This window comes from Stegostoma tigrinum, chromosome 17 (genome assembly GCF_030684315.1).
Source record: "Stegostoma tigrinum isolate sSteTig4 chromosome 17, sSteTig4.hap1, whole genome shotgun sequence".
NCBI classification, from domain to species: Eukaryota; Metazoa; Chordata; class Chondrichthyes; order Orectolobiformes; family Stegostomatidae; genus Stegostoma; species Stegostoma tigrinum.
In genome coordinates this window covers 4,956,670-4,983,619 of record NC_081370.1, presented here as the reverse complement: position 1 = coordinate 4,983,619, position 26,950 = coordinate 4,956,670, and the positions used below count along the sequence as shown (strand labels likewise).

The 26,950-nt window shown below is 42.1% G+C and overlaps 1 protein-coding gene across 14 annotated transcripts in view; it reads right to left on the bottom strand.

The window, feature by feature from the left end:
• Positions 1 to 690: 690 nt before the first annotated feature.
• The window catches only part of syt12 (synaptotagmin XII), a 218,333-nt gene continuing 192,073 nt past the window's right edge, over positions 691 to 26,950 (bottom strand). For 13 of the 14 annotated variants that reach the window (XM_048545953.2, XM_059651898.1, XM_048545951.2 and 10 more), the window contains 4 exons: positions 23,450 to 23,665; positions 22,870 to 22,990; positions 8,802 to 8,935; positions 691 to 7,604 (listed from right to left, as the gene is read on the bottom strand). In XM_048545953.2, the coding sequence (XP_048401910.1) occupies positions 7,431 to 7,604; positions 8,802 to 8,935; positions 22,870 to 22,990; positions 23,450 to 23,665 (645 nt within the window). In that variant the 3' untranslated portion in view covers positions 691 to 7,430. Of the gene's footprint in view, positions 7,605 to 7,845; positions 7,924 to 8,801; positions 8,936 to 22,869; positions 22,991 to 23,449; positions 23,666 to 26,950 lie in introns of all 14 variants that reach the window. The other variant, XM_048545960.2, reaches the window with a different exon arrangement.

The window sequence follows — 26,950 nt, the reverse complement described above, 5'->3', positions numbered from 1 at the left end:
AAAAAATCATGATGATGTAGATAAGGTGGGAATATTTTCCTAGGGTGAGGGTTTTTTTTAAGGTGAGAGGAGAGCAATTTTAAACAGTCACGAAGGGCAATTTATTTACACAGAGAGAAGTTCACATATGGGATGAAGTTCCAGGTACAGGTGGTTGCAGGTACAGTTCCACGTTTAAAAGACATTTGGATAAATACATGAATAAGAAATGTTTGGAGGGATATGGGCCAAGCACAGGCAGATGGGACTAGTTTGGGAACATGGTCAATGTGGACAGGTTGTGTTGTGTGGCTTTATAACAAGGATAGGATTCTACAGGTCATAACTGAATCTTGTGCTTTGCAACATCTAGTCAGCTTGAGACTCCATCTATACCGCTGTTTGATCAGGGTTCAGTCATCATGTAATAAAACCACTTGGAATAGTTCCAGCCAGAGTTTAGAGGAAATGTTACCTTGTTTGTTTAGCTTGGTCTTGAGAGCCCCAGACGCTCCAACTATTGTTCTCTTGCTGTCTACAGTGCTGATTGTAATGAATGATATTAGTACAAGCTCAAGGACTAAGTGGCAATAGCCCAAAATGATGCAGCCCAAAGTTAAAAGGGAACATATATCTCCCACAATATGTACAAACAGCTTCAAATCAAAACTGGTTTTTAGTTACAAAATTGCACCAGTTTCACAAGTGGTCTCATTTTGAAAGAAGCCATTTATTTGAAAAGGAAAGTTTACATTTAGCAAATGGTACAGGTAAACCATGCAATTGAAGAACGTTCTAGTTTGCACGATGAAAGTGAGGAAAAACTTTGATGGCAGTGCCTTTCAGGGCTGGTTCTGGCACATCAATGCCATTCAAGCTGTGTGCCAAATAACCATTTAATTTTGCAGACCTGAAATTCAAATCCTAGAAGTTCAGTTAGTTTGTCAAATTTATACCCTTTAAAGGTTCTCCTTGTGCTGTTATCTGTACTTCAGTCACTGATATGCTAAATTGAAACTGAATAGGTCACCTCTTTCCATATCTCACAGGAGAGTGTACAGTGACTCAAAAACACTTGGTCATCGACTGAATTGGCTGACAGTATTTTTGACGGGCCACCAAGTTTAGTAAGTTGGCAATACGGTTGGCTATTCACTATTATTCTACCCTCCACACTTATTCCTTGTGTAGAATTACATACTTAAACTAATCCATTCATGGAAATTACTTTTGTTCATAATGTTTTAATTGCAATTTTTATTAATAAAATCATATGCTAGTAAGCGTGCATAAAGGAGAAACCAGCATCCCACTGGTAACCTTTGTGTATAAATTTTGATACTAATGTTTACGTGCATAAAAGGAAGTGAGGGCAGTAAAAAGAAATAGCAGCAGACTTTCCACCCAAATCTGATAGCATGCTAGAGTCTTGCTCCTACCTGAGAATGAGTCAGTGTAAATGAGCAAAAATAGTTTTGTTAATGGTAAAACCTGACCAAATGCAAAGCTGGGAATTCAATGCAACATATATGCATTGGCTGTTGCTGGTTATAGCATAGTGTGTTAAGATGAGAAAGAGTGGGCTGTCCAGGATTAGAGGAGGTCCTTAAGGACAAACCAGTGTATTGTTAACATCAGCTGCACATACCTGGGAGTGAGAGAGAATCTGTGTACATTGAGGCTCGCATTCTGTAGGCTGGCTGTATATATCATATCATTAGTGAATTTTATTCAGCTGCAGCCCTGTAAAATTTGTGTGGACGATCCTTCCAAGCTGCTGAAGAGAAGCTCATTGGTCTAGAAATACAGTTCTGTAGATCTCAGGTTTTCACCATCACTGATGTTGTTTTATTTTCAATATGGTGTTCCTCCGATGCGTAAATCATTCAGCCTATGCCTTATGCCATTTTGGTCAGGGCCAAACAGTAATTGTCCTTCATCTACATGAGAAGCAGGTTTGGGCTATTAATGTATTTAAATAAGATGGTTAGCACCTTTTTCCTTGCTCCTTACCAACACCTAAGGCAAGTCAGCATCAGTGGTTCTTTTCAGAAGCCTGTAATTGTGATGTTAAACTGCCTGAAATGAATAAAAGGTGAATACTTTAATCAGCACTGCCCCCAGTTTTGAGATCTCCACCGTCAGCTCTCATCTGCTTCCCTTCCCTGCCATCCTTAACCTCTGAGGCTCAGCCAATCATCATAATCCTCAGTTGTTTCTTGGAACACCTGCACATAAAGCTGTGTAGCCTCTGACCTCCTTTCTACATGACAATGAGGTACAAAACCTAAACTGTTCAGGCATCTCCATTTGAGCGCATGTTGATTGCACTTATGGCCCCAAATGAATACAGCTAAACTAATAAAGCCATTGAATCATGGAACATAGGAGGACACGTGGCCTGGCCTTTTATGCCAGTGCTTTCCAGTGAGTCCCACTTCCCTATTCATTACCACTTCAGGAATTATCAGCCGTTGTCCAACCTGTCAAGGAGTAGCTTACTTTTGGATAACTTTTGCTTTCCGTTTTAGAAAGTAATGTATTGCAATAATTATTAAAGGAAGGTAACTTTGGTTTCAAATGCATGTTTGAATGTGTATACACCATCAATTGACGGTTTTTCTGTTGCGCATTTACCTCATTTAATTCGTCATTCCGTACATGCGTATGCACATGTTCTGTTGTTAAGTCTTCTCATACCTGAGAAAAATGCGATAATAGATGTCTCGTCAGCTAAGTAGTGAATTGCAGTTGAGTCAGAAGATTCTCCAGCATTACCTATAAGCTCTCTTGATTTATAAGTGCCCCCAGTCCTAGTTATCCTTCTTATCTAGTTACTGAGTTCTGTTACTGCAGGTTCTCTCTCTGAAAGAGCAGAACATTAATTGAGTATTAACCAGGATCTTCTCACTCGTATATTAAAATATGTAGAAGTTATAAAGCAAAAACTGATCCTTCAGATTAATTACTCCAGCTTATAAAGCAAATAGTTATAAATGTGTTTAGCTGGTTAATTTCCTTATCCCTGCACTTTTATCCAGCTATCCAATTTGTTTTGCAGACAAAGAAACTGAACACCACTACCTGGAGTTTCTGTAGGGTTTCTTTCAATCTCACTGGAAGTTTGGCAGAAACATTAGTGATATGATGAAAAGTTGGTGCGTGTTTGGAATCCCTTAAGAATGAGGCTTCTATGAGCACACTTATCCACATGGGCAGTGTGTTGTCATTACGCACAAATGATTAACTGTTCCAGCTATCAGTGTGAATGTATGAGTCACTTAACAAATGGTGCAAATCATAAACTTGATAGAGATGAGAATCATGCATTGACCTACCATAGTGCACCCCGTCCAAATGGCAAACATTTTTTCTCACGTCGCCACATCCAACTACCTTTGCTAGAAGACTATTTCATCACTCTTTACAATCTATATTCCAATTCATTACTTGCAAATTTTCATTTCCCGTGAAGTGACAGTATCTACAGAAGGATCCAAACACTAGTTTTATTACTTAGTCTGGATTGTGTTTAAAACAAGAAGAGTTCTGCAGCAAAACAGGATGAAATTCCAAACATGGAAATTAATTTCTCTCTATGGTTTTCGCAAACCTTTTAAACAAGTATTTGAAAACTTATAGAAAAGAGCTACCATTTATCATTATCTCTATATAAGTGCATTGTATTATGAGTAATAATTTTCTGCTTTGAATTCATTTTTCATTATGTACAATTTTTTCATTAAAAATCTATAAAATATTCACTTAATTTAATCTCCATGTGTGTGTATATATATATATCCCATCTTCATATTGTACAGGAATACTCTTACATTACCACAATGTTATTTTTCACATTATTAAACTTATTACTAAAACTTTTTTAGTGCCTCACAGTAATGAAATCTATTTACATCAGGTATTCCTAATGTTACTGTACCATTTGAGGAAACGGTGGGCTGTTCAGTCCCCTGGACATGTTCTCCTTTTTAATCAGACTATGGGAGACATGCACCTCAACCCAATTTTGGCCACTTTTGGTACATACCACTCAACAGCTTCAGTTAGTTAAAACCCAATGCTCCCAGACTCAAAACATTCAAAATACCCAGCACCCAAAGATTTTTGATTGTGTGAATTATAGAGTTCCATGACGATTTTTGTTTTGATGAAATTCTTTCTGATTTTATCACTGAATGGTGTTACTATTGTGACCCTTTTTTTCTGAATCTGTCAGCAAAGAAGATAATGATTCTGCATTGTAACAAAGTGTGAGGCTGGATGAACACAGCAGGCCAAGCAGCATCTCAGGAGCACAAAAGCTGACGTTTCGGGCCTAGACCCTTCATCAGATTCTGCATTGAATCCTTTTCTAACCATTGAATCTTTTTCTTAATTCTTCTTCAAAAAGGGGAACATATCATATTTTGTTGATACTAGATTTGTTTTTAATCAATAGAAGTTCCCATGCTGTTCAATGGTATTTGTTCTCATTTATTGAGTAGAAAAAACAAGAATGATGCTTAACCTAAAGATTTTGGTTGACATTGTCCCCAAAAAATAACTAAAGTCTTGCATATGTCTACACCTTTCGTCCAGGTCAGCCCAAAGCTGATTATAGCCAACGATGTAATGCCAAAATAATCTGTGAGATGTCCCACAAATAACAATATGGTAAATGGCTAGATGTTGGCTGAAAGGTAGGTGTTCGCTCCTGAACTTGGTTATTTTTCTAAATAGTACATGTGACCTTTGCATCCACTTGAAAAGGCAAAGGGGTAGTTTGTTATATATCATATCAAAGTTGCAGAAGTCCCTTTAAGCACCACAATGTAATATTGGGCGTGGCTTGAACCTATCGTTTTCATGATGTAGGGGAAAAAGTGCTAGCCTGAGCCAAGGTGGATCGTTGTCTTTATCTATGGGATATTTGATTTGATTTATTTATTGTTACATGTACCTAATTACAGTGAAAAGCTTTGTTTATGAGCAGTACAGGCAGATCATTGTAAGCAAGGACATACAAATCATAGGGTGGAAAAAAAACTTAGAGTGTGTTGCATGGGGCATGCGCTAGGCAAGATGAACATTAGCAAGATCAGCATTGTTTGAAGGTAAAGAGTTAGATACAGGTTTATACCTGTCAAAGGAGGACGAACAAAGAATTGCTATATTATGAAGATTAGATGATGCAGTTTGTTAGAAGGACAATTACTGATTGACCTCTTAGACTGAGAACTGAAACCCAATCTTCCATTAGAAGATTAGATTTGCTCTTTCTGATGGCTTCAAAAATTTCCACATGTCATTAGATCGATAAACCCAGTTACCAGAAGGCAATCAAAATTTTCCGTAGGCATATGCTGGTTCGACAGAGCTCACCAAATCAAACTTTAGATAAGAGTGTACAACTGAAACATTGACACAATGAAACAGTGTTCATCTGTTCCTGGGTGTGATCTTTAAAATACAACACTTTCGTGATTGAACGGGGCTTGGAAAAATATGTAGTTCCCCAATACTCTGCCTTAAGGGAGAACAAATTCACACAGAATTTCTCAAGGTAAGCTGGAGAGCTCTGTGATGAATTTTCCTTTTGCCAGAGATATGTAAATCAGTTGTTGTTTAAAAGCAAACAGCAGGTAATTAATCTTTGTGGCTATTCATATCTGAAGTGAAAATCAGATGACAATATAGACGTGTCCATTATCAATCAGTGATACACAATATACATTTAAAATACTGTTAAATTGACCATGATGTTAGGACAATTTTTCACAACAAACTGTTTTGCTCTTACTGTGTTCTAAGTGTAGCATCAGAATTTATCACTCAATGCTTAAAAGGTCAATATGTCATTACATATTCATCAATTCAAGGCTGTTAACCCAATATATTTGAGACAGTTTGTTATTAATAATTTTTATTTATTATTGCTTAAATTTCTTTTAAATAATTACTGAATGCAGTCTGTCCTCTGAGACGAGTGTAAAATACTTTATAATCCAACCACTGGGATTTTCAGCAAGCAAGGTGCAAATAAACAATCTATACTGTTTACAATCTAATCTGTTTGCTCCTACAACGGTGATTACATCTGTAGGAAGGATTGTACCTGTTGAAATTATGATGGGGAAGCCTTCAAGTTCCCAGCCTGTAAAGTACATTATTTTATAAATTTAATAAGAAGTTTAATTTCTCTCTTCTTCATATTTGGATTTGAGAAAATCAATAATACATAATTAGTCCTGTCAGAAGTGGTCTCAACTGGAACCCCATGAGGAAAGACTAATGTTCTAATCCATATCTGCTCCAATGCAAAGACTCAGAGCAGTAAAATTACAGCAAGTTGGAATATATTGCCCAAGGAAGTGTAGGGGCAAAGTTTTTTTGCCCAAGCAGGTACACATTTCAAACCCAGCTGGCTCCTGTTGGATTATTGCCAACCCCAGGAAAAATGGATATCAGAGCAGTCATCAGAAAGCTGGGATTGCTCATTAGACATACATAGGTTGCAAACAGCACCAAGTATTTTCTACATTTTTCTGTAAAGCAATCACATTTTGAAAACTAGTATGCCTTCATTGATTCACTGGCAAATTCTAATAAATTGCACATTCAATGGAACTATCAGAAGGAAAGAACTAGAATTACATATAAAACAAGTCTGACTTCATTACCACAACATAATAGATAATTCAAATATATATATATATGCGCAGGTATCTGTGTACATTATAACTGCAAATCAACTCAAAACCACATATGCCTTGAGTGCACCCTGACAATTTACCGTTTTATGCATGACATAAACAGTATGCTCGCTCCTCTTATTTATTCAACAAACACCCAAACAAATAGCCAGAAGATGCACAAAACCTTTCCTGCCTTTCACGTTATTTTGTAGTTCCAATAATGTACATCCAGGATCCCTATTTATCCACAAAGTCTGATCATCGCAATATATCAGTCAATTGTTTGCAAATTCTTTCTCACTGCTACAGCATAAATAGTTTGAAAAAGGCAAATATTTAGGAAAGGATTCAGTCCAGGGTTAATACGTGGGATTATTTGTAGGTCTAGGGCTAACATAGCTCTGCTTTCTGAATGGGTAATAACATCAGACAATTACCTCTTTATTATGTTTAATCATTCTTCACCTATATATGAACCATTCAATATGAAGCACACAATAGGATAGCAACTTCATATCAGCTCTTGTTATCGATGCATTCAATTATCAAGCCAAGTTCATTGTGATTTGTAGTTGGCTCTTCCACTATCCTGCTACACATTTTCCAGTACAAGGCTGATGCAAGTAAGTCAATAAAGTAAAAGGAAAATTAGTGTCTCAAACTTGAATTTCCCAAAGCACCAGCCATAAAATGTAAGAATTTAGTCACCATGCAAAATATTTACACGTGCCAAGAACATGTCATTGTTGCTTTGCTTTATTTCTTTCGGAGAGCATGCCACATGGAGACGGGTTTCCTTAATGTTGCCAGCATCTGATTCCAATGAGTGCCGCCCATCCCACTGGTCTCAGGCCCAATGATTACGTGTCCTATGTTCTCAGTTCTTCCATCTTCAATGCATTCAGCCACTGTTATTCTCAATGATAATTCCTGAGCCACAACAAAATTCATAGATCATTTAAACTCTTGAAAGAATTGGGGATTGCAGTGTCCTGTTATGATATGCTTCAGTGAAAGTATTCAAAGGCATTCTTCATTGAGGGAGGGGTGGGTGTGTGTGTGTGTATAATTAATATTGTCCTCCTCACTTATTAAGTAGCAGAGTGGTGTTAACATGGTTTATGTACTTTAATTCGGTGGCAAAAATTAGATGCTGGATGTTAAAACTAACCTTTTCTGTTGAAATTCCTACTTGTCACTAATACATGGATTGCTTTGGGACGCGTCTTCCCTTTAGTTTCTGCACTGGCTAAGAGAAGAACAAGCTGAGAAGCAAGTCTTTTCTATAATATTTACTAATTCTGTTCATTTATATGATAAAATCATTTATACATAAAGATTTACTGCATTAGAACTGGAAATGAAATAGAGGTTGCACCAGATTGTATCTAGGTGTGACAGAATGATAGATAGTGAGCTCTACCGGATACTATTTTCAAATTAAATCTGTTAATTATTACACCCAGTCTGGAAAGGAAAGGCTTGCATTTAGAGTCATAGAGGGTACAGCTCGGAAACACTCTTTAGTCCAACTTGTCCATGCTGACCAGATGTCCTGATTTAGTCTAGTCCCATGTGCCAGCATTTGTATGGCATCTTTGATCAACTCAGATATCCCAGTGTTTCACAGCCGATGAAATACTTTTGAAGTCAAGTCAATGCTGTAATGGCCCAGCAACAGACAATGCTGTTGGTGCTCAGCACAGTTAGACACATTTTCAGCCTCCAACAGATAACAGGCCACAGTGGACTGAATTTCTACATCTAGCTCAGAAAGACTGTAAATCATCAATTTCTCACATCAGTGCTTATTTATTATGAAATTGAAATTAATCTGCATTGGCTAAGCTGCAAGCCAATGATGATACAGTAGCTTGTGTGAAATCTTAACAGTGATGTTTATAAAATAGAATCAAGGGATACTGAAGAGCCTACATAATCAGTTTTGCGCCTCCAGTTATTATTGCTGAATGACACATAGTTCTCCCATGGTCAGCCTTTCCTTTGGACACCTCCTTTGCACCAGTCCAACACTGGACAGAAAGAAATTGACTATCATACATACACAATAAGCAATTGAATTTATGGCAAGGAGAAAAAAAAACAGACAATATGCTCGATTCGTACCTGTAGAACAATCGCGGGTACTGAGAATATCATGGCCTCATTGAAAACAGGATTAGGATCATCTCGCTTCACTGCTGTCTTTTTCTTACTTATTTTCCTTGTGTCTTGAAGGAGATAAACTTTCACAAATGGATCTGTACACAGCCACGAAAAGGACAGAGTGTTATTATATGTGAAAATTAAAGTTCTTATTATAAACAAATATATTCTGAGGTAGAGGAAAGAGTAGGAACATGGGATTTAGGGGGACGAATGGGTCATTCACCCTTCAAGACTACTTCACCATTATATGAGGCCAGAAGTCTGACAACACTAGGTTACAGTCCAACATGTCACCTGATAAAGGGGCAGTGCTCCAAAAGCTTGTGATTTCAAATAAACCTGTTGGACTATAACCTGGTGTTATCTGACTTCTGACCTTGCCCACCCCAGTCCAACGCTGGCACTTCCACATCACTATTTAAAAAGAACATAATTCTGGTTGTGATTTTCACTCCACATTCCTGTTTCCCCTAACCCTTCATTTTGATTCCCTTGTCTATTGAAATCTATCCAGTTCTATTTTGAACAAATTTAATGACCCAGCCTCCACTGCTTGCTAGGGAAGAGGATTCCATGGACTATTGACGCTGATAGATAGGATTTCTCCTCCTCATCGTTTTAATGTGTCCCCCAGTTCCAGTCTTCCCCACAGGAGGAAACATAATTCCCATAACCACCCTATTAAGTCCTCCCATGAGCTTTTATACATCAATAAGTTCACCTCTCATTCCACCAAACTCAGATGAGCATAGGCCCAATCAGTTCAATGCCTCTTTGTAAGATCAGTCCTTGATCCCAGAAATGCGTGAGCTTTCTCTGAACTACTTCTAATGAAATTATGTTTTCTTTTCCATTAAGGAAACCAAAATTGTACACAGTTCTCCAAATGTGGTCCCACCAAGGCCAAGTAAAGCTGCAGTTGAATTTCCCTAATTTTATATTGCATTCCTCTTGTAATAAGTGACAACATTCCACATGTCTTCCTAATCACTTGCTGTACCAACGTGTGAATGTTTTGCCATTTGTGCACCAGGACACACAAATCCCCCTGTATGACTGATTTTTTGATCTCTCTCCATTTAAATAGTATGCTGCATTTTTTTTGTTCTCCCTGCCATATTTTCACACAGTATTACAGAATCCGAATCACAGAATTGTGATTCAGTCCATTCAGTCCTTGCATTGGCTGTCTGTGCATTTTACTTATTGGCATGCTCTTGCCTTTTTCCCATAACCCTGCACACTATTTAAATGATCGTCTGATGCGCATGAATGTGTGTGAATTGAACATGCCTCCACCGAACTTCTGGACAGTGCATTCTGGACCCTAACTACTTGCTGAGTGAAAAGGTTTTTTTGTTCCCTCACTTCACGTTCGATTCTTGTGAACAAGCGCTCTAAAGCTGTACCCTTTTGTTTTCAATCCATGTGCAAGTTTCTCTTTATCTGTTCAGTTCCGACATCTCATGCTATTAAAAACTTCTCTCAAATCTCAACTTAGCCTTCTCCTCTCAAAGGGTAATAACATTTCCAATCAAAATTGAAATGCCTCATCCTGTGACTATTCTCATAAGTCTCTTCTGCACACTCTCCAGTGTATTTACATCCCTCCCCTAGTGAGTTGCTCAGAACTGCACGCAATATTCCAGATGAAATCAAATCAATGTCTTATATAAGTAAATTCAACATACCCTCCAAGTATATGTATTCTATGCTACACCTCAAGAAGCCAAGAATACTACATAGTTTATTAGCAGCTGTTTCGACCTGTTCTACTATCTTTATGGATTTATGCATGGACACACCCAAGTATCTTTGCTGCTGCACACCATTTGGAACAGTTCCCCTTCTTTTATAGAAACCAAAAAAATTGTGGATGCTGTAAATCTGAAACAAACATAGAAACTCAGCAGGTCTGGCAGCATCTGTAGAGAGAAATCAGAATGAACATTTCAGGTCAAAGTGACCTTTCTTCTCCACGGATGCTACCAGACCTGCTGAGCTTTTCCAGCAATTTCCCCTTCTTTTATATTGTCTCTCCGTATTCTTTATACCAAAAATACATCATCTCACACTTCTTTGCATTAAAACATGTCTGCTAGCCGTCTGCCTGTTGCACCAACATCCTTTTGAAATTCTACACTGTCCTCTTCACAGTTTAGAATTCTTTCAATTTTCATGTTGTTTGCAAACTTTGAAATTATGCCCTGCATGCCAAAACCTATTTTTATATATCAGGAATAGCCTGACTCCTGGGGAATTTCCACCCCCAAATTTAGGGAACACTGAATATAATTACCAGTACCTCTGTAATTTCCACACTCATTTCCCTCAATATTCATCTCATTCCATTTCTGGTCCCTTATTCAACTTTAAAATACCAACAGCTTACCCAATACCTCCTCCTAAGCAACTTTAAACCCTTTCTAGTGACTGAATTTCCTCCTCTGTCACAATCAGTTGGGCTACATCTGCCTCCCGGGTAAAGACACATTCAAAATATTAATTTAAGACTTCAGCGATGCCACATGCCTTGAAGTGTAAAGCCACTTTTTGGTCTTTATTCACCCGAATCATTCTATTACCATTCTTTTATTACTGATGATCTTATAGAAGACTTTTCAACGTTCCTTTAATGTTAGCCTTTTTTCACAATTCCTCTTTGCTTATTATATTCGCTTTCTCACCTTTCTTCTGAACACCTGTATTAAGCATGGTTTGCAATTGTATTGACTGCCTATCACTGCTCAGAAAAGTAAATTAGTTAAACACATTTTTCTTTCACAAAGCCATGATGATATTTTAAGCAGAGATAATGGGAACTGCAGATGCTGGAGATTCCAAGATAATAAAATGTGAGGCTGGATGAACACAGCAGGCCAAGCAGCATCTCAGGAGCACAAAAGCTGACGTTTCGGGCCTAGACCCTTCATCAGAGAGGGGGATGGGGGGAGGGAACTGGAATAAATAGGGAGAGAGGGGGAGGCGGACCGAAGATGGAGAGTAAAGAAGATAGGTGGAGAGGGTGTAGGTGGGGAGGTAGGGAGGGGATAGGTCAGTCCAGGGAAGACGGACAGGTCAAGGAGGTGGGATGAGGTTAGTACTCATCCCACCTCCTTGACCTGTCCGTCTTCCCTGGACTGACCTATCCCCTCCCTACCTCCCCACCTACACCCTCTCCACCTATCTTCTTTACTCTCCATCTTCGGTCCGCCTCCCCCTCTCTCCCTATTTATTCCAGTTCCCTCCCCCCATCCCCCTCTCTGATGAAGGGTCTAGGCCCGAAACGTCAGCTTTTGTGCTCCTGAGATGCTGCTTGGCCTGCTGTGTTCATCCAGCCTCACATTTTATTATCATGATATTTTAAGCATCCTGCTAAACTTCCTTTACAATGAACTCCCTGTGACAGATACTTGGCTAACTAAAGTTTATTCACCTGCTTTCTAGTCTCCCCTTTTAGATGGGAGCATACGAGGATCAGGGGTAGATCATTTGATCCCTTGATCCTGTTCCACCATTTAATAGGATCATGGCTGATCTGATTGTAACAGCATATCCGCATTTCCATCTACTCTATAACTTTCACCCCTTCCTTGCCAAGAATCTATCCAGCTCTGCCTTAAAACATTCAAGAACCCTATTCCCATCACTCTCTTGGGAAGAAAATGGCATGGTGGATCACTGGTTAGCACTGTATCCTCACGGCATCTGGGGCCTGGGTTTGATTCCAGCCTTGAGCAACTGTCTGTGCGGAATCTGCATGGGTTTTCTCCCACAGTCCCACGGCCATGTTAAATTGTCCATCATGTCCAGGGATGTGCAGGTTAGTGGGGTAGCCATAGGAAAATGCAGGGTTGCAGGGGTGGTCTGTGTAGGATGATATTTGGAGGGTCAGTGTGAACTCAATGGGCCAAATGGCCTGCTTCCACACTGTAGGGTTTCTATGAAAATATTTCATCTCTTCTGTTTTAAATGGCACCCTCTTGTTGTTAAATGGTGAATTTTAGTTCTAAATTGTCCCGCGAGAGGAAACATCTTTTTCACATCCCTGTCAAGGCCCCACACAAACTATGTGATTCAAGCAAGTAGAAATTCCCAATACCAAAAGGCTTTCTCCAACGGATACAAGCCTAGCCTGTCAACATTTCCTTATAAGACAACATGTCCATCCCAGATATTAGTTTGAGCAATGTAAAACAATTACCATCACCAAGGAAAACAATTCAAACTAAAGGCCGAGAAGCCCACAGGACCCAACAGCCTGCATGTTGAGGTCTGAAAGAAATGGCTGCAAAGAAAAATGATGCATTGGTCACACTCTTCCAAAATCCCTTAGAATGCAAAAGGGTCCCAATGGAAAATGGCAATTGGTTCATCTCATTTAAGAAAACTAATAGGAAACAGAAAATACACAAGAATGAACTTTTTGTGGTTGGTCAGATGTAACAAGTGCTGTGCCACAGGGATCAATGCTGGGGCTCCTAAACCTTCTCTGATGTGCATTCCAATGCATTTAATATCCTTTCTTAAATAAGGTGACCGGTATTGTATACAGTACTCCAGGTGTAGTCTCACCAGTGTCCTGCATAACTTAAGCATAACTTCTGCACTCTTTTATTCAATTCCTCGCATAAAAACAAAATCCATGAGCTTTCCTAGTCATTTTCTGCATGAGAAAATTGGTCTTCTGCCATTCAAACATTAGGACACATACAGTCCACTGCTCTACAATCCCTCACCATTTAGGTAACATGCTTTTTTTTAATACAGACGTAAAAATTGACAATCCCATATTTTGCTCCATTTATCACATCTTTGCCTCCTCACTTAACCTAACCTTGGGTCATCAGCAAACTTAGCAACCATCCCATCATCCTTTTCATTCAAATAATTTATCTAAATCAAAAAGAATTGGGGCCCCAGCACTGATCCCTGTGGCACAGCACTTATTACATCTGACCAACCACAAAAAGTTCATTCTTGTGTATTTTCTGTTTCCCATTAGTTTTCTTAAATAAGATGAACCAATTGCCATTTTCCATTGGGACCCTTTTGCATTCTAAGGGATTTAGGAAGAGTGTGACCAATGCATCATTTTTCTTTGTAGCCATTTCTTTCAGACCTCAACATGCAGACTATTGGGTCCTGTGGGCTTCTCAGCCTTTAGTTTGAATTGTTTTCCTGGGTGATGGTGATGGTTTTACATTGCTCATTCCCAGTAACATTATGATTGTCAATTCACCTCATGATTTTCAATTATTTTTTGGACATATTCTAAGACTTCTACAGTGAAGACAATCACAAAATATCAAGCCATCCACTCAGCCATTTCATTGTTTCCCATCATTAATTTACCAGTTTAATTCTCTTCAGGAGGAATATCAGCTTTAGTTACTCTTTTCCTATTTAAATACTTGCAGAAACTGTCTTTTATACTACTATATCTCATAATCTGATTTATTTTCTTTTTTTAGTCATTCCTTGTGCTTTCTTAAAACCTGACTGATTACATTTGCAGAATTGCGCAGTGTTTTTTTTATTCTCAATTTGATATGATCCTTAACTTCCTACATCAACAACAGATGATGCATCCTCCTCAAACAACCTTTCTTTCTTGGAAGCGCAAATCTTTGCTACCGCTTATTGAGCATCTTCTTAAAAGTCTGTTTCTCCATTTCTAAGCTCTGACCTTTCAATCTAGTTTCTCAGTTTGCTTTAGCTCGCACTACCTCAATACCCTTCTATTTTATTCAGGTTTAAAATGTGAGACTTAGAACTACATTTCTCCTCTTCAAACTGAATGTAAAATTCTATATCATGTTGTGACCTCCGTTACTTACAGGCCCCCCTACCACCAGGTAATTGATTAATTATGTCTCATTGCACTTGCCAGGCCTAGGATAGTTTACTTGCTGGCTGTCCCCAGAATGTATGGCTCCAAGAAATTGTTCTGAATACACACCAGTTAATTTTATCAATCTTATTCACTCAATCTACATATAGATTAAAGTCACTCATGATTATAGTGATAGTTTTCTTACATGTCCCATTGACCTCTTCTTTTGTATTGTTCTCCTACATTGTAACTGAAATTAAAGGGCCTATAAACAATACCCACAATTGACCTCTTATCTTTCCTATTTGGTATCTGTGTCCAAACCTGCTCTTTTGAATTAAGATCATCCCACATTACAGTACTGATGACATCCTTAATTAACAGAGCTACCTGCTCTACCTTTTCCTATCATATTTTTGCCTCTTTTGCTGACATTCTGTCTATTGTGAATTTGCTGCTAATTGTCTATTGGATAACATAAATTATAACAAAACTGGTTTTTGGAACTTGTCAATTTCTGCCAATCTAATTAAATATCATCCTGGTAATGTATTGATCTGGTACTAAATATGCCTCCTTTTGACATCATTCATTCAAGTATTGTGAAATGTTGGACTTAGTTACAAAAGCAAAATTAATTCATACCAAAAAGTCCACCGTTCTTACAACTTATGATGAAGAAGGATCAGTGTTGAAGGAGACTTTTTTTTCTACAAGAAAGTTGCTAAAATTAACTGATGCAAAATCCGTCAATGTGATCACTCATATGGCAGACAGTGAATACTGACAAGAATAAACCCACATTGCAGAAAGTGAACACAAGCAGGACCAGCCCACATTTGTTACACTGAATACTCCTAGGATACGCTGAGTGAGTATCAACATGATCAAACTACATAATCAAATGCGTAGACTTATGTCATAGGAGTTTCACCACCAGTTTGCACCTCCAAGAGTTAGCTTCATTGGATTGATTTGGGCTGGTAATAAAAGCCCCATTGCTGCAAATAAAGAGGGTGATATGACCCTGTTCTGCTGTCAGCAGGGACAGTCAATAGTTAACTAAGAGCCTTCCATCAGACCCATTTTCCAATTAAGAAAGGTCCCCATTGCTAGTGTTGGCCAGTCTGAGGGTCTAGCTCCTGGAAAAGAGCATCACAATGGTGAGGCATGCTTGAAAGCAGCTGTGTTAAGTTGGGGGTTACCATGCTCGGTCAACAAGGGCCTGATAATCTGGACAGAAAGAGAGTGGGTTCCAAGATAATAAAATGTGAGGCTGGATGAACACAGCAGGCCAAGCAGCATCTCAGGAGCACAAAAGCTGACGTTTCGGGCCTAGACCCTTCATCAGAGAGGGGGATGGGGGGAGGGAACTTGAATAAATAGGGAGAGAGGGGGAGGCGGACCGAAGATGGAGAGTAAAGAAGATAGGTGGAGAGGGTGTAGGTGGGGAGGTAGGGAGGGGATAGGTCAGTCCAGGGAAGACGGACAGGTCAAGGAGGTGGGATGAGGTTAGTAGGTAGCTGGGGGTGCGGCTTGGGGTGGGAGGAAGGGATGGGTGAGAGGAAGAACCGGTTAGGGAGGCAGAGACAGGTTGGACTGGTTTTGGGATGCAGTGGGTGGGGGGGAAGAGCTGGGCTGGTTGTGTGGTGCAGTGGGGGGAGGGGATGAACTGGGCTGGTTTAGGGATGCAGTGGGGGAAGGGGAGATTTTGAAACTGGTGAAGTCCACATTGATACCATATGGCTGCAGGGTTCCCAGGCGGAATATGAGTTGCTGTTCCTGCAACCTTCGGGTGGCATCATTGTGGCAGTGCAGGAGGCCCATGATGGACATGTCATCAAGAGAATGGGAGGGGGAGTGGAAATGGTTTGCGACTGGGAGGTCCTCCGACACTTCCGCCATTTACAATCCGACCCCACCACCCAAGACATTTTTCCATCCCCACCCCTGTCTGCTTTCCGGAGAGACCACTCTCTCCGTGACTCCCTTGTTCGCTCCACACTGCCCTCCAACCCCACCACACCCGGCACCTTCCCCTGCAACCGCAGGAAATGCTACACTTGTCCCCACACCTCCTCCCTCACCCCCATCCCAGGCCCCAAGATGACATTCCACATTAAGCAGAGGTTCACCTGCACATCTGCCAATGTGGTATACTGCATCCACTGTACCCGGTGCGGCTTTCTCTACATTGGGGAAACCAAGCGGAGGCTTGGGGACCGCTTTGCAGAACACCTCCGCTCAGTTCGCAACAAACAACTGCACCTCCCAGTCGCAAACCATTTCCACTCCCCCTCCCATTCTCTTGATGACATGTCCATCATGGGCCTCCTGCACTGCCACAATGATGCCACCCGAAGGTTGCAGGAACAGCAACTCATATTCCGCCTGGGAACCCTGCAGCCATATGGTATCAATGTGGACTTCACCAGTTTCAAAATCTCCCCTTCCCCCACTGCATCCCTAAACCAGCCCAGTTCATCCCCTCCCCCCACTGCACCACACAACCAGCCCAGCTCTTCCCCCCCACCCACTGCATCCCAAAACCAGTCCAACCTGTCTCTGCCTCCCTAACCGGTTCTTCCTCTCACCCATCCCTTCCTCCCACCCCAAGCCGCACCCCCAGCTACCTACTAACCTCATCCCACCTCCTTGACCTGTCCGTCTTCCCTGGACTGACCTATCCCCTCCCTACCTCCCCACCTACACCCTCTCCACCTATCTTCTTTACTCTCCATCTTCGGTCCGCCTCCCCCTCTCTCCCTATTTATTCCAGTTCCCTCCCCCCATCCCCCTCTCTGATGAAGGGTCTAGGCCCGAAACATCAGCTTTTGTGCTCCTGAGATGCTGCTTGGCCTGCTGTGTTCATCCAGCCTCACATTTTATTATCTTGGAATTCTCCAGCATCTGCAGTTCCCATTATCTCAGAAAGAGAGTGGGGGTTGCTGAGCAGCACCATTGCTGCAAAGACAGTCAGTATCACTGTGAGCCCCCCCCGTGGGCCACGGAATACCCATGGTGGACATTCCCATCAATACCCACTGGGAAGACACCAAGTTTCACCTGGCAATCTCTCCACATGGCAGTAAGCCCTCCTGACGTGGGCAAAGTGTCTGCTGAGATGCCGCACCTGAACTCCCAATTTTCCTCACTACTGGCACTGTGGCATAATAGCAGCAAGATACTGTCATGGTATCATTAAATCCCTAAAGTGTGGAAACAGGTCATCTGGCCCATTGAGTCCACCCTACCTCTGAATAGCGTTCCTCCCAGGCCCACTTCTCTCCTACCCTATCCTTGTAACCCTGCATTCCCATGGTTAATCCACCTAGCCTGTGCATCCATGGACACTGCACAATTTAGCGTGGCCTATCCACCCAACCATCTTTGGACTGTGGGAGGAAACCAGTGCATCTAGAGGAAACCAACACAGACATGGGGAGAACGTGCAAACTCCATACAGCCAGAGACCTGTGGCTGGAATTGACACTGCTAACCACTAACTACCATGCTGCCCCGGTCATTTTATCAGTCCTCCTCCTTTCAGCTCCAAAAGAACAGGAATATTTGGCACATTAAATCAGCATTGCCAAGTGGCACTTTGGTTGATAGTTATTCGCAAAACATGCTGGAAGTTTCTATTTTCAGAGTTACTTCTGAAAGTATGAAACCTATAATTTGAAAACAGATAAACGGAAGCTTCCGAAGGGGTGGGTTTGAAGCTGCTTGTATTTGAATAACATGAGTGCTATCCTGGTACCTGGATAGCAGTGAGAAATTGAAGATGATAATTATTACTCAGCACTTAGCTAGCTGAAAAGTACTTTAACCTGCATCTAACTCATAAAAAATGCTTGGAAAAAATTGGAAAGGTAATTGAAAGTGGGCTTGTCATTTTACAATTACTTCCTTGGAGACAAATTTGCTATAAAATGCTTTTACAATCAAGTAAAATTGAGCTTGTATTAGTCCTGTTAGACTCAGCAAGTTCATCCTCCTTACTTTCCACTGTATGGGGTGCATTGTGTTTCTTTAAGCAGTGAATCTGCCTTCTCACCTTACCCTTTCACTATGTCTTTGATGGAATATTTAACCAGCCTCTGAGAGCAGAGGTGTTAAAACATCTTCCATGTTAAAATCCATCTGCAGTCATTAGTCCACCCACCTAGCTGACCCAGTTACTTTATTCTTGTCATTAGATTGCGTTGTCTGTGTTGCAGTCTACAGAATTTTTTTTTAAGAAGTATCACAGAATCATACAGCACAGAACAGGCCCTTCGGGCTGTGGAGTCTGTACTGCCAGAAACATACCGCCAACTACATTCATTCCACTTTCTCACAACAAGGCCATAGCCTTGCCTGTTAGGACATACTTAGTGCTTCTCCACGTATCTTTTAAAGGTATTGTGGTCTCCTGCCTCAACGACCTTGCCAGGTAGTGCATTCCAGATTCTCACCACCAACATTTTCCTTCAAATTCCCTCTAAACCTTCTATCTTTCAGTTTAAAGTTATTCCCCTTTGATATTGACCTTTCCACAAATAGGAACAGCTGCTTTTAATACACCCTGCCAATGCTCCTTACTCACCTTTATTGGGTTCCTCCTCTGCTCCAATTAAATGAACTCAAGCTTGTCAGGCCTCTCTTCAGTGCTGAAATGCTCCATCCCAGACAATATCCTGATGAACCTCCTCTGCGACACCTACAGTGCAATTATATCCTTCCTAGAGTGTGGTGACCAAAGCTATGCACAGCGTTCCAGCTGGGGCCGAACCAAAGTTCTGTACAGCTCCAACATATCTTCCCTGTTCTAATGCCACAACTAGTAAAAGCAAGCATGTCCTAAGCAAGGGGCTCACCTTTGTCCCCCTCCACCCACACATCAACGAATACCGGTCACGTTTGGACATCGAGCAGTTTTTCCAACGTCCTCGCCTCCACGCTTACTTATTTAACCGGGAGCCGAACTGTCCCTCCACTGACCCCTTCACCCGCCTCCAACCCAAGTCCTCTTCCTGGACACCACCCCCAGGCCTCCTAACCTCCCTCGACCTCTTCATCTCCAACTGCCGTCGAGACATCAACCGCCTCAACCTCTCCACCCCTCTCACCCACTCCAACCTCTCCCCCGCAGAATGGGCAGCCCTCCGCTCCCTCTGCTCCAACCCCAACCTCACCATAAAGCCTGCAGACAAGGGAGGGGCAGTGGTAGTATTGCACACTGACCTCTACATCGCCGAGGCCAAACGCCAACTCTCCGACACCACCTCCGACCGACCCCTTGATCATGACCCCACCCCCGAGCACCAAGCCATCATCTCCAACACCACCCATGGCCTCACCACCTCAGGTGATCTCCCACCCATAGCCTCCAACCTCATTGTTCCCCAACCCCGCACAGCCCGCTTCTATCTCCTTCCCAAAATCCACAAACCCGCCTACCCTGGTCGACCTATTGTCTCAGCCTGTTCCTGCCCCACCAAACTCATGTCCACCTTTCTGGACTCCATTTTCTCCCCCTTGGTCCAGGAACTCCCCATCTATGTCCATGACACCACCCACGCCCTCCACCTCCTCCAGAACTTCCAATTTCCTGGCCGCCAACACCTCATTTTCACCATGGACGGCCAGTCCCTATACACCTGCATTCCTCATGCAGATGGCCTTAAGGCCCTCCGCTTCTTCCTGTCCTGCAGGCCTGACCAGTTCCCCTCCACCGACACCCTCATCCGCCTAGCTGAACTCATCCTCACCCTCAACAACTTCTCTTTTGATTTCTCCCACTTCCTACAGACAAAGGGGGTGGCCATGGGTACCCTCATGGGCCCAAACTACGCCTGCCTCTTTGTAGGTTACCTAGAACAGTCCCTCTTTCGCACCTACATTGGTCCCAAACCCCATCTCTTCCTCAGTTACATTGATGACTGTATCGGCGCCGCTTCTTGCTCCCAAGAGGAGTTCGAACAGTTCATCCATTTCACCAACACCTTCCACCCCATCCTCAAGTTCATCTGGGCCATCTCCAACACATCTCTCACCTTCCTGGGCTTCTCTGTCTCCATCTCAGACAACCAGTTAGAAACTGATGTTCACTTCAAGCCCACCGACTCCCACAGCTACCTAGAATACACTGCCTACCATCCACCCCCCTGCAAAAAGTCCATCCCCTATTCCCAATTCTTTACCTCTGCCGCATCTGCTCCCAGGATGAGGCATTCCACTCCCGCACATCCCAGATGTCCGCGTTCTTCAAGGGCCGCAACTCCCCCCCCTGCAGTGGTCGAGAACGCCCTTGACCGTGTCTCCCGCATTTCCCGCCACACATCCCTCACACCCTGCCCCCGCAATAAGCGCCCTAAGAGAATCCCCCTTGTCCTCACATACCACCCCACCAACCTCTGGATACAACGCATCATTCTCCGACACTTCCGCCATCGACAATCCGACCCCACCACCCAAGACATTTTACCATCCCCACCCTTGTCTGCCTTCCGGAGAGACCACTCTCTCCGTGACTCCCTTGTTCGCTCCACACTGCCCTCCAACCCCACCACACCTGGCACCTTCCCCTGCAACTGCAGGAAGTGCTACACTTGCCCCCAAACCTCCTCCCTCACCCCCATCCCAGGCCCCAAGATGACTTTCCACATTAAGCAGATGTTCACCTGCACACCTGCCCATGTAGTATATTGTATCCACTGTACCCAGTGTGGCTTCCTCTACATTGGGGAGACCAAGCGGAGGCTTGGGGACTGCTTTGCAGAACACCTCCTTTGGTTCGCAATAAACAACTGCACCTCCCAGTCACGAACCATTTTAACTCCCCCTCCCATTCCTTAGACAACATGTCCATCATGGGCCTCCTGCAGTGCCACAATGATGCCACCCGAAGGTTGCAGGAACAGCAACTCATATTCTGCTTGGGAACCCTGCAGCCCAATGGTATCAATGTGGACTTCACAAGTTTCAAAATCTCCCCTCGCCCCACCGCATCCCAAAACCAGCCCAGTTCGTCCCCTCCCCCCACTGCATCACAAAATCAGCCCAGCTCGCGCCTGCCTCCCTAACCTGTTCTTCCTCTCACCTACCCCCTCTTCTCACCCCAAGCCGCACCTCCATCTCCTACCTACTAACATCATCCCACCTCCTTGACCTGTGCGTCTTCCCTGGACTGACCTATCCCCTCCCTACCTCCCCACCTATACTCTCCTCTCCACCTATCTTCTTTTCTTTCCATCTTTGGTCCTCCTCCCCCTCCCTCCCTATTTATTCCAGTTCCCTCTCCCCATCCCCCTCTCTGATGAAGGGTCTAGGCCTGAAACGTCAGCTTTTGTGCTCCTGAGATGCTGCTGGGCCAGCTGTGTTCATCCAGCTCCACACTTTGTCATCATCTCATGTACCTCTTTTATTACCCTATTAACCTGCCCTGCTACCTTCAGGGATGTGTTGATAATCACCCCAAGGTCCCTCCCTTCCTCTGAACTTCCTAAGGTCTTGCCATTTACTGAGTACTCCTTTGCCTTGTTGTTTTATCCCCAAAGTGCATCACGTCTCATTTATCAGGGTTAAATTCCATTTGCCGTGGATGTGCCCATCTGAGCAATCCATTCAAATCCTCCTGCAAACTAACACTTTCCTCCTCACAGTTGACCATCTAGCCAATCTTTGTGCCATACACAAACTTACTTATCATGGGTTTGGAAGGTGTTGTCTAAGGATCTTTGGTGAATTTCTGCATCTTGTAAATGGTGTGCACTGCAGTTACTGAGCATTGGCGGTGGAGGGAGTGGATGTCTGTGGACAAGGTGCCAATCAAGTAATTATTTTGTCCTGGATAGTGTCTAATGTCTTGAGTGCAGTTGGAGTGAAATTCATCCAGGCATGTGGGAGCATCACACTCCTGACTTGTGCCTTGTGGATGATGGGCAGGCTTTGGGGAATCAGTATTCCAAGCCTTTGACCTGCTCTTGTAGTTTATGTGGTGAGCCCAGTTGAGTTTGTGGGCAACAGCAACCGCCAGCATGTTGACAGTGAGGGATTTCTAATGTGAAAAAATAATAACTGGGTTTTGAAGATTTACCAGCAAGTCCCATGAATCTGTGGAGCACCAGGCACTGAATTAAATTCTACTGGATGTTTTGAGAAGTATTGCTTACAACCTGATTCGACCCCACCTGCTTCACTTACCAGATGTGGTCTTTCCATTGTTCCAGACTAGATTTTTGGCTTTGACCACCACTACTGTCAGCCTCTCTGCTGTAGGTAAGTAACTGAGAGAGAGCAGGATCTCTCCAACTGTGTCCGTTGCCTAACAGACAGAAGTATGGTCAGTTGTCCATATAACAGTTCAGTGATCCAGCAAAATGAAAATCAGCATTAGGCACAGTAATGTTTGACAAGTTGATTTGTTTTCCAGCTGGTAGGTCAGTTTACTTCGTGGTGCATTCACATCCCCTGTGGCCATTACAAGGACAAAGTAGTTATACCCCTCATTGTTGGATAAATAACATCTCAGTCCTTGTAACTATAATCACAAATTTCATCTCACCATCATAATGTAAGACATTAATGTCCTTAATCATGATCAGTTTTAATTCCATCTTAATTGTTATTAAATAGTTATTATCACCTTGAGTGATTCTAGCAACTAGGCTGGGACATTTCCCAGTCTGTGCTAAATACATTGTTAATATGTTAATGAATGAAACATTGCTGGCGCTGTGTAAGTGTCCCCTGCTGAATGCTATTTGTTTTGTGTTTCTCTCACCTTATTGACATCCTGCAGATAAAGCCAAGTATTGAAGGCACGGCAGCTGAGATCCAGGTCTGACAGCTTCAGGTCTGCCAACCCTGTACTGATGTTTCTGTCATCTTCATCGATTCCAAATACTGAAAAGCGTAGACTGTTCTCCTCAAGAGCAGAGGGGTCCAGTGGAATGGAAAACTTCTCATCAAAGAAGACAGAGAATGCATTTCTCTGAATCTACGCAAAAGAAAGGGTGTAGCTTGAGGTAATAATTTGTATTTCAGTTTGTGATCACAGTGTTCGGGGATCATCTCAACTCTATCCCTGATCATTCAAGATCATTTGCATCATTTGTAATTTCACTGGCTTCAAATCTCAAGGCCTCAAATGAAAACTATAGCACATTTTAATGTTGTTACACGGTGCAGGCATTTCCGGTTGTATTCTTCCAGCAGTGAGTACGGCTTTCTCACAAAACCTATCATTAGCCTTAGTGCAATGGCTCTGACCCTTTTTAACTGTTCCTGAGACTGAACTAGGTTCATCCTCAGAGTACAAACCTTAATGGATAAACCAAATGTTCCCTTGGCACATTAATGTCACAACCAAGTCTCTGTTCACTTAAATGTAAGATGCCTTCCTTTAAATCTGTTGGCACTCTGTTTTAAATAAACTGTACTTAGAGAGCTGTGACTAACAATCATTTAAAATTATAATAACATTAAAACATGAATATGACAGCATCATGCGTTTCTAAGGCTACAGCAAGCCGTAATATTACACAGTAACACTGCAATAATCTCGACAGCACAGAGCTACTCTATGTAATATAATAAACACTGATAATTTCCAAAGTAATACAAATATTACAATGCATTCATTATTACTTGATATGCATTCGAAGGATGCCAAATTCATTCCATTTTGAGGAGATTTAGATGCTTCATTGCAGCATTTCAGATTGATTTGACTGTCCAAACAAAGCTTTTCAGGTACGGTTGACTGACAACATTCTTGAGCTGCAGACAAGGAATGATATCTATGTACTTCTAAGAAAGCCAAGCTACTAAGCTAGCCATACCCAGCCAACTTAAAGATCTGGGCATTGGTTCCTCCAGACTTGGTTATTGGCAATGCATACAATATGTTTAGCATTCTATGTTTTTAAGGCACCTCCTGGCTCAGGATGTGATATAGCGGAGGAGAGGTGTTGAGGGATGACTGTAGTTGATATATGCTTAACTTGAAAATGTCTGACAAAAGAGCCTGGAAGAAGATTGTTAATGGTGGATTGACAACTGGAAAGTGATTTTGTGTTGGTTAGTGATAAAAACATGAAAATGACTTAAAAAAAACTGAAACAGCGCAACATAGACCCTTTGCTCAAGATTAGAGAGGACCACGAGCAACCAAATAATGAAGGCACCCTGTAGTATGTTATCCATTGCCTTGCTGGTGCTGAATGTAAATACCAGCTTAGGAACTTGTGACTGAAAAATCAAGCTGTACTATTTGGGATCCGTTGTTCAATCTGTACTCTTTATCAGCCATCAAAGAACTCAGTGCAAAAAATTAGATATTTTCCAACTGCTTCATTAATATTGGAAGAAAAGAGAGAGATATTCTAAATTCCTCATTGGGGTTGTTGGTATTGCTGGTGAGGTCCGCATTTGTTACCCATCCCTGAACTTGGACTCCCATGCCCCTTTATGCTTTCAATTTCCAAAGCCTTTCATCGTTTAGAAAATAGTCAATGCATCTATTCTTCCTAACAAAGTGTACAACCTCATACCTTCTAACAGTGTATTCCATCTGCCACTTCTTTGCCCACTCCCCTAGCCTGTCCAAATCCTTCTGCTTGTTCCCCGCTTCCTCAGTAATACCTGCCCTTCCACATATCATTTTGACATCTGCAAACTTAGCAACAATGCCCTCAGTTCCTTTATTCAAAATGTTAGCATATAATGTGACTAGTTGTGGTTCCAACACTGACCCCGCGGAACCTCACTGGTCACCAGTTCACTTCACTGGGCTTATATCAAATAACCTGGGGTCACTAACACCCACATGAATTGTGTGCTTATGTCCTTAGTTGCACTGTGTCTCGTTCCCTTTTCCCTAAATATTACATAAAGTGTCACCAAACTCTCCTGTGGTGCAAATGGGAATACTGTCACTTGCTTACGTCTTTTCTTTCCTCAGCTACGTCCTTCAGATGTGATCTCATTAGTGATTGAGCTCAGCAGTGATTCTGCACGAAATGTCGTCTTCAGACATATTCCATCTATCAAGTTATATCACCTGTGGTGTTCACAAATAATATAAAGCAGAAATAAAACAATTTGTGCCTTGGTGACAACTCAAAATAATTCTAGTCTACACTGTGTCTCTAGTATCCTATTATTAGAGCAATTTCTCCATCATAAAGTCATTTTCTCCTCCTGGTGAGTCAAACAGAAATTGTCCCTCCCTGGGTATCAAGGTGCACTGATGATATTTCACAATTTACAATTGCCTTTTACAATTACATTTTACAAATGCCTGATGCTAGCAACAAGTTACCAGTACCTTCCAAAGCTGTGATTACTACTATTAATGAGGGCATGGGCGGCAGATGTCTGGAAACAGGACCAACTCCCCTTAAATCCCCACACCATCCTGACCTGGAACAATGTCGCTGTTCCTTCATTGATATTGGGTCAAAATCCTCAAACTCCCTTCTTGATAGCACTGTAGGCATCCCTACACCCTGAGGACTGCTGCACTTTAAGAAGGCAATTCATCAGAAACTTCTTCAGGGCAATTGGGAATGAGCAATAAATGCTGGCCTATCCAGCAATGCCCATATCTTGTGAATAAAATTTAAAAAGGAATGAATTCCACTCCGAGATTTTTACATACTTCCCAATGGAATTATGAATATTATCCAAAAATCTTCCTGAAACAATATTTGAAGAAAACTAACATCTTAAACCTGTTTTAATTTACAGTATAACTCATTCTCTGTAGTTCTGGTTTGGTGACACGATATGGAATTTAAAAGAAAACCATGGGTTGGAAGTCACATGCACCCCTCATAAGGGATAACAAAGTGCAGAGCTGGATGAACACAGCAGGTCAAGCAGCATCTTAGGAGCAGAAAAGCTGACGTTTTGGGCCTAGACCCTTGCTGGCCTGCTGTGTTCATCCAGATCTACACTTTGTTATCTCAGATTCTCCAGCATCTGCAGTTCATATTATCTCTCACATGCACCCCTCAGCAGTGTTTGGGGATGGGGATAATGTGTATTGGCTGAATGGTTGAACCCCATCCCCACACATTCCCAGTCTCCTCCGAAATGCAGAGAGTTGTTTGGGTGCCAAATTCAGCAGTTTACCCAAGTATATAAATAAATAATTAAGGGTCATTTGAGCCTGTTAAAGCTCAACAAACTCAAATGGCCCCAGTATTTCTCCCCACATGCCATAATGATAGAATCCCTACAGTGTGGAAGCTTTCATTTGGTCGACTGCATCCACAAC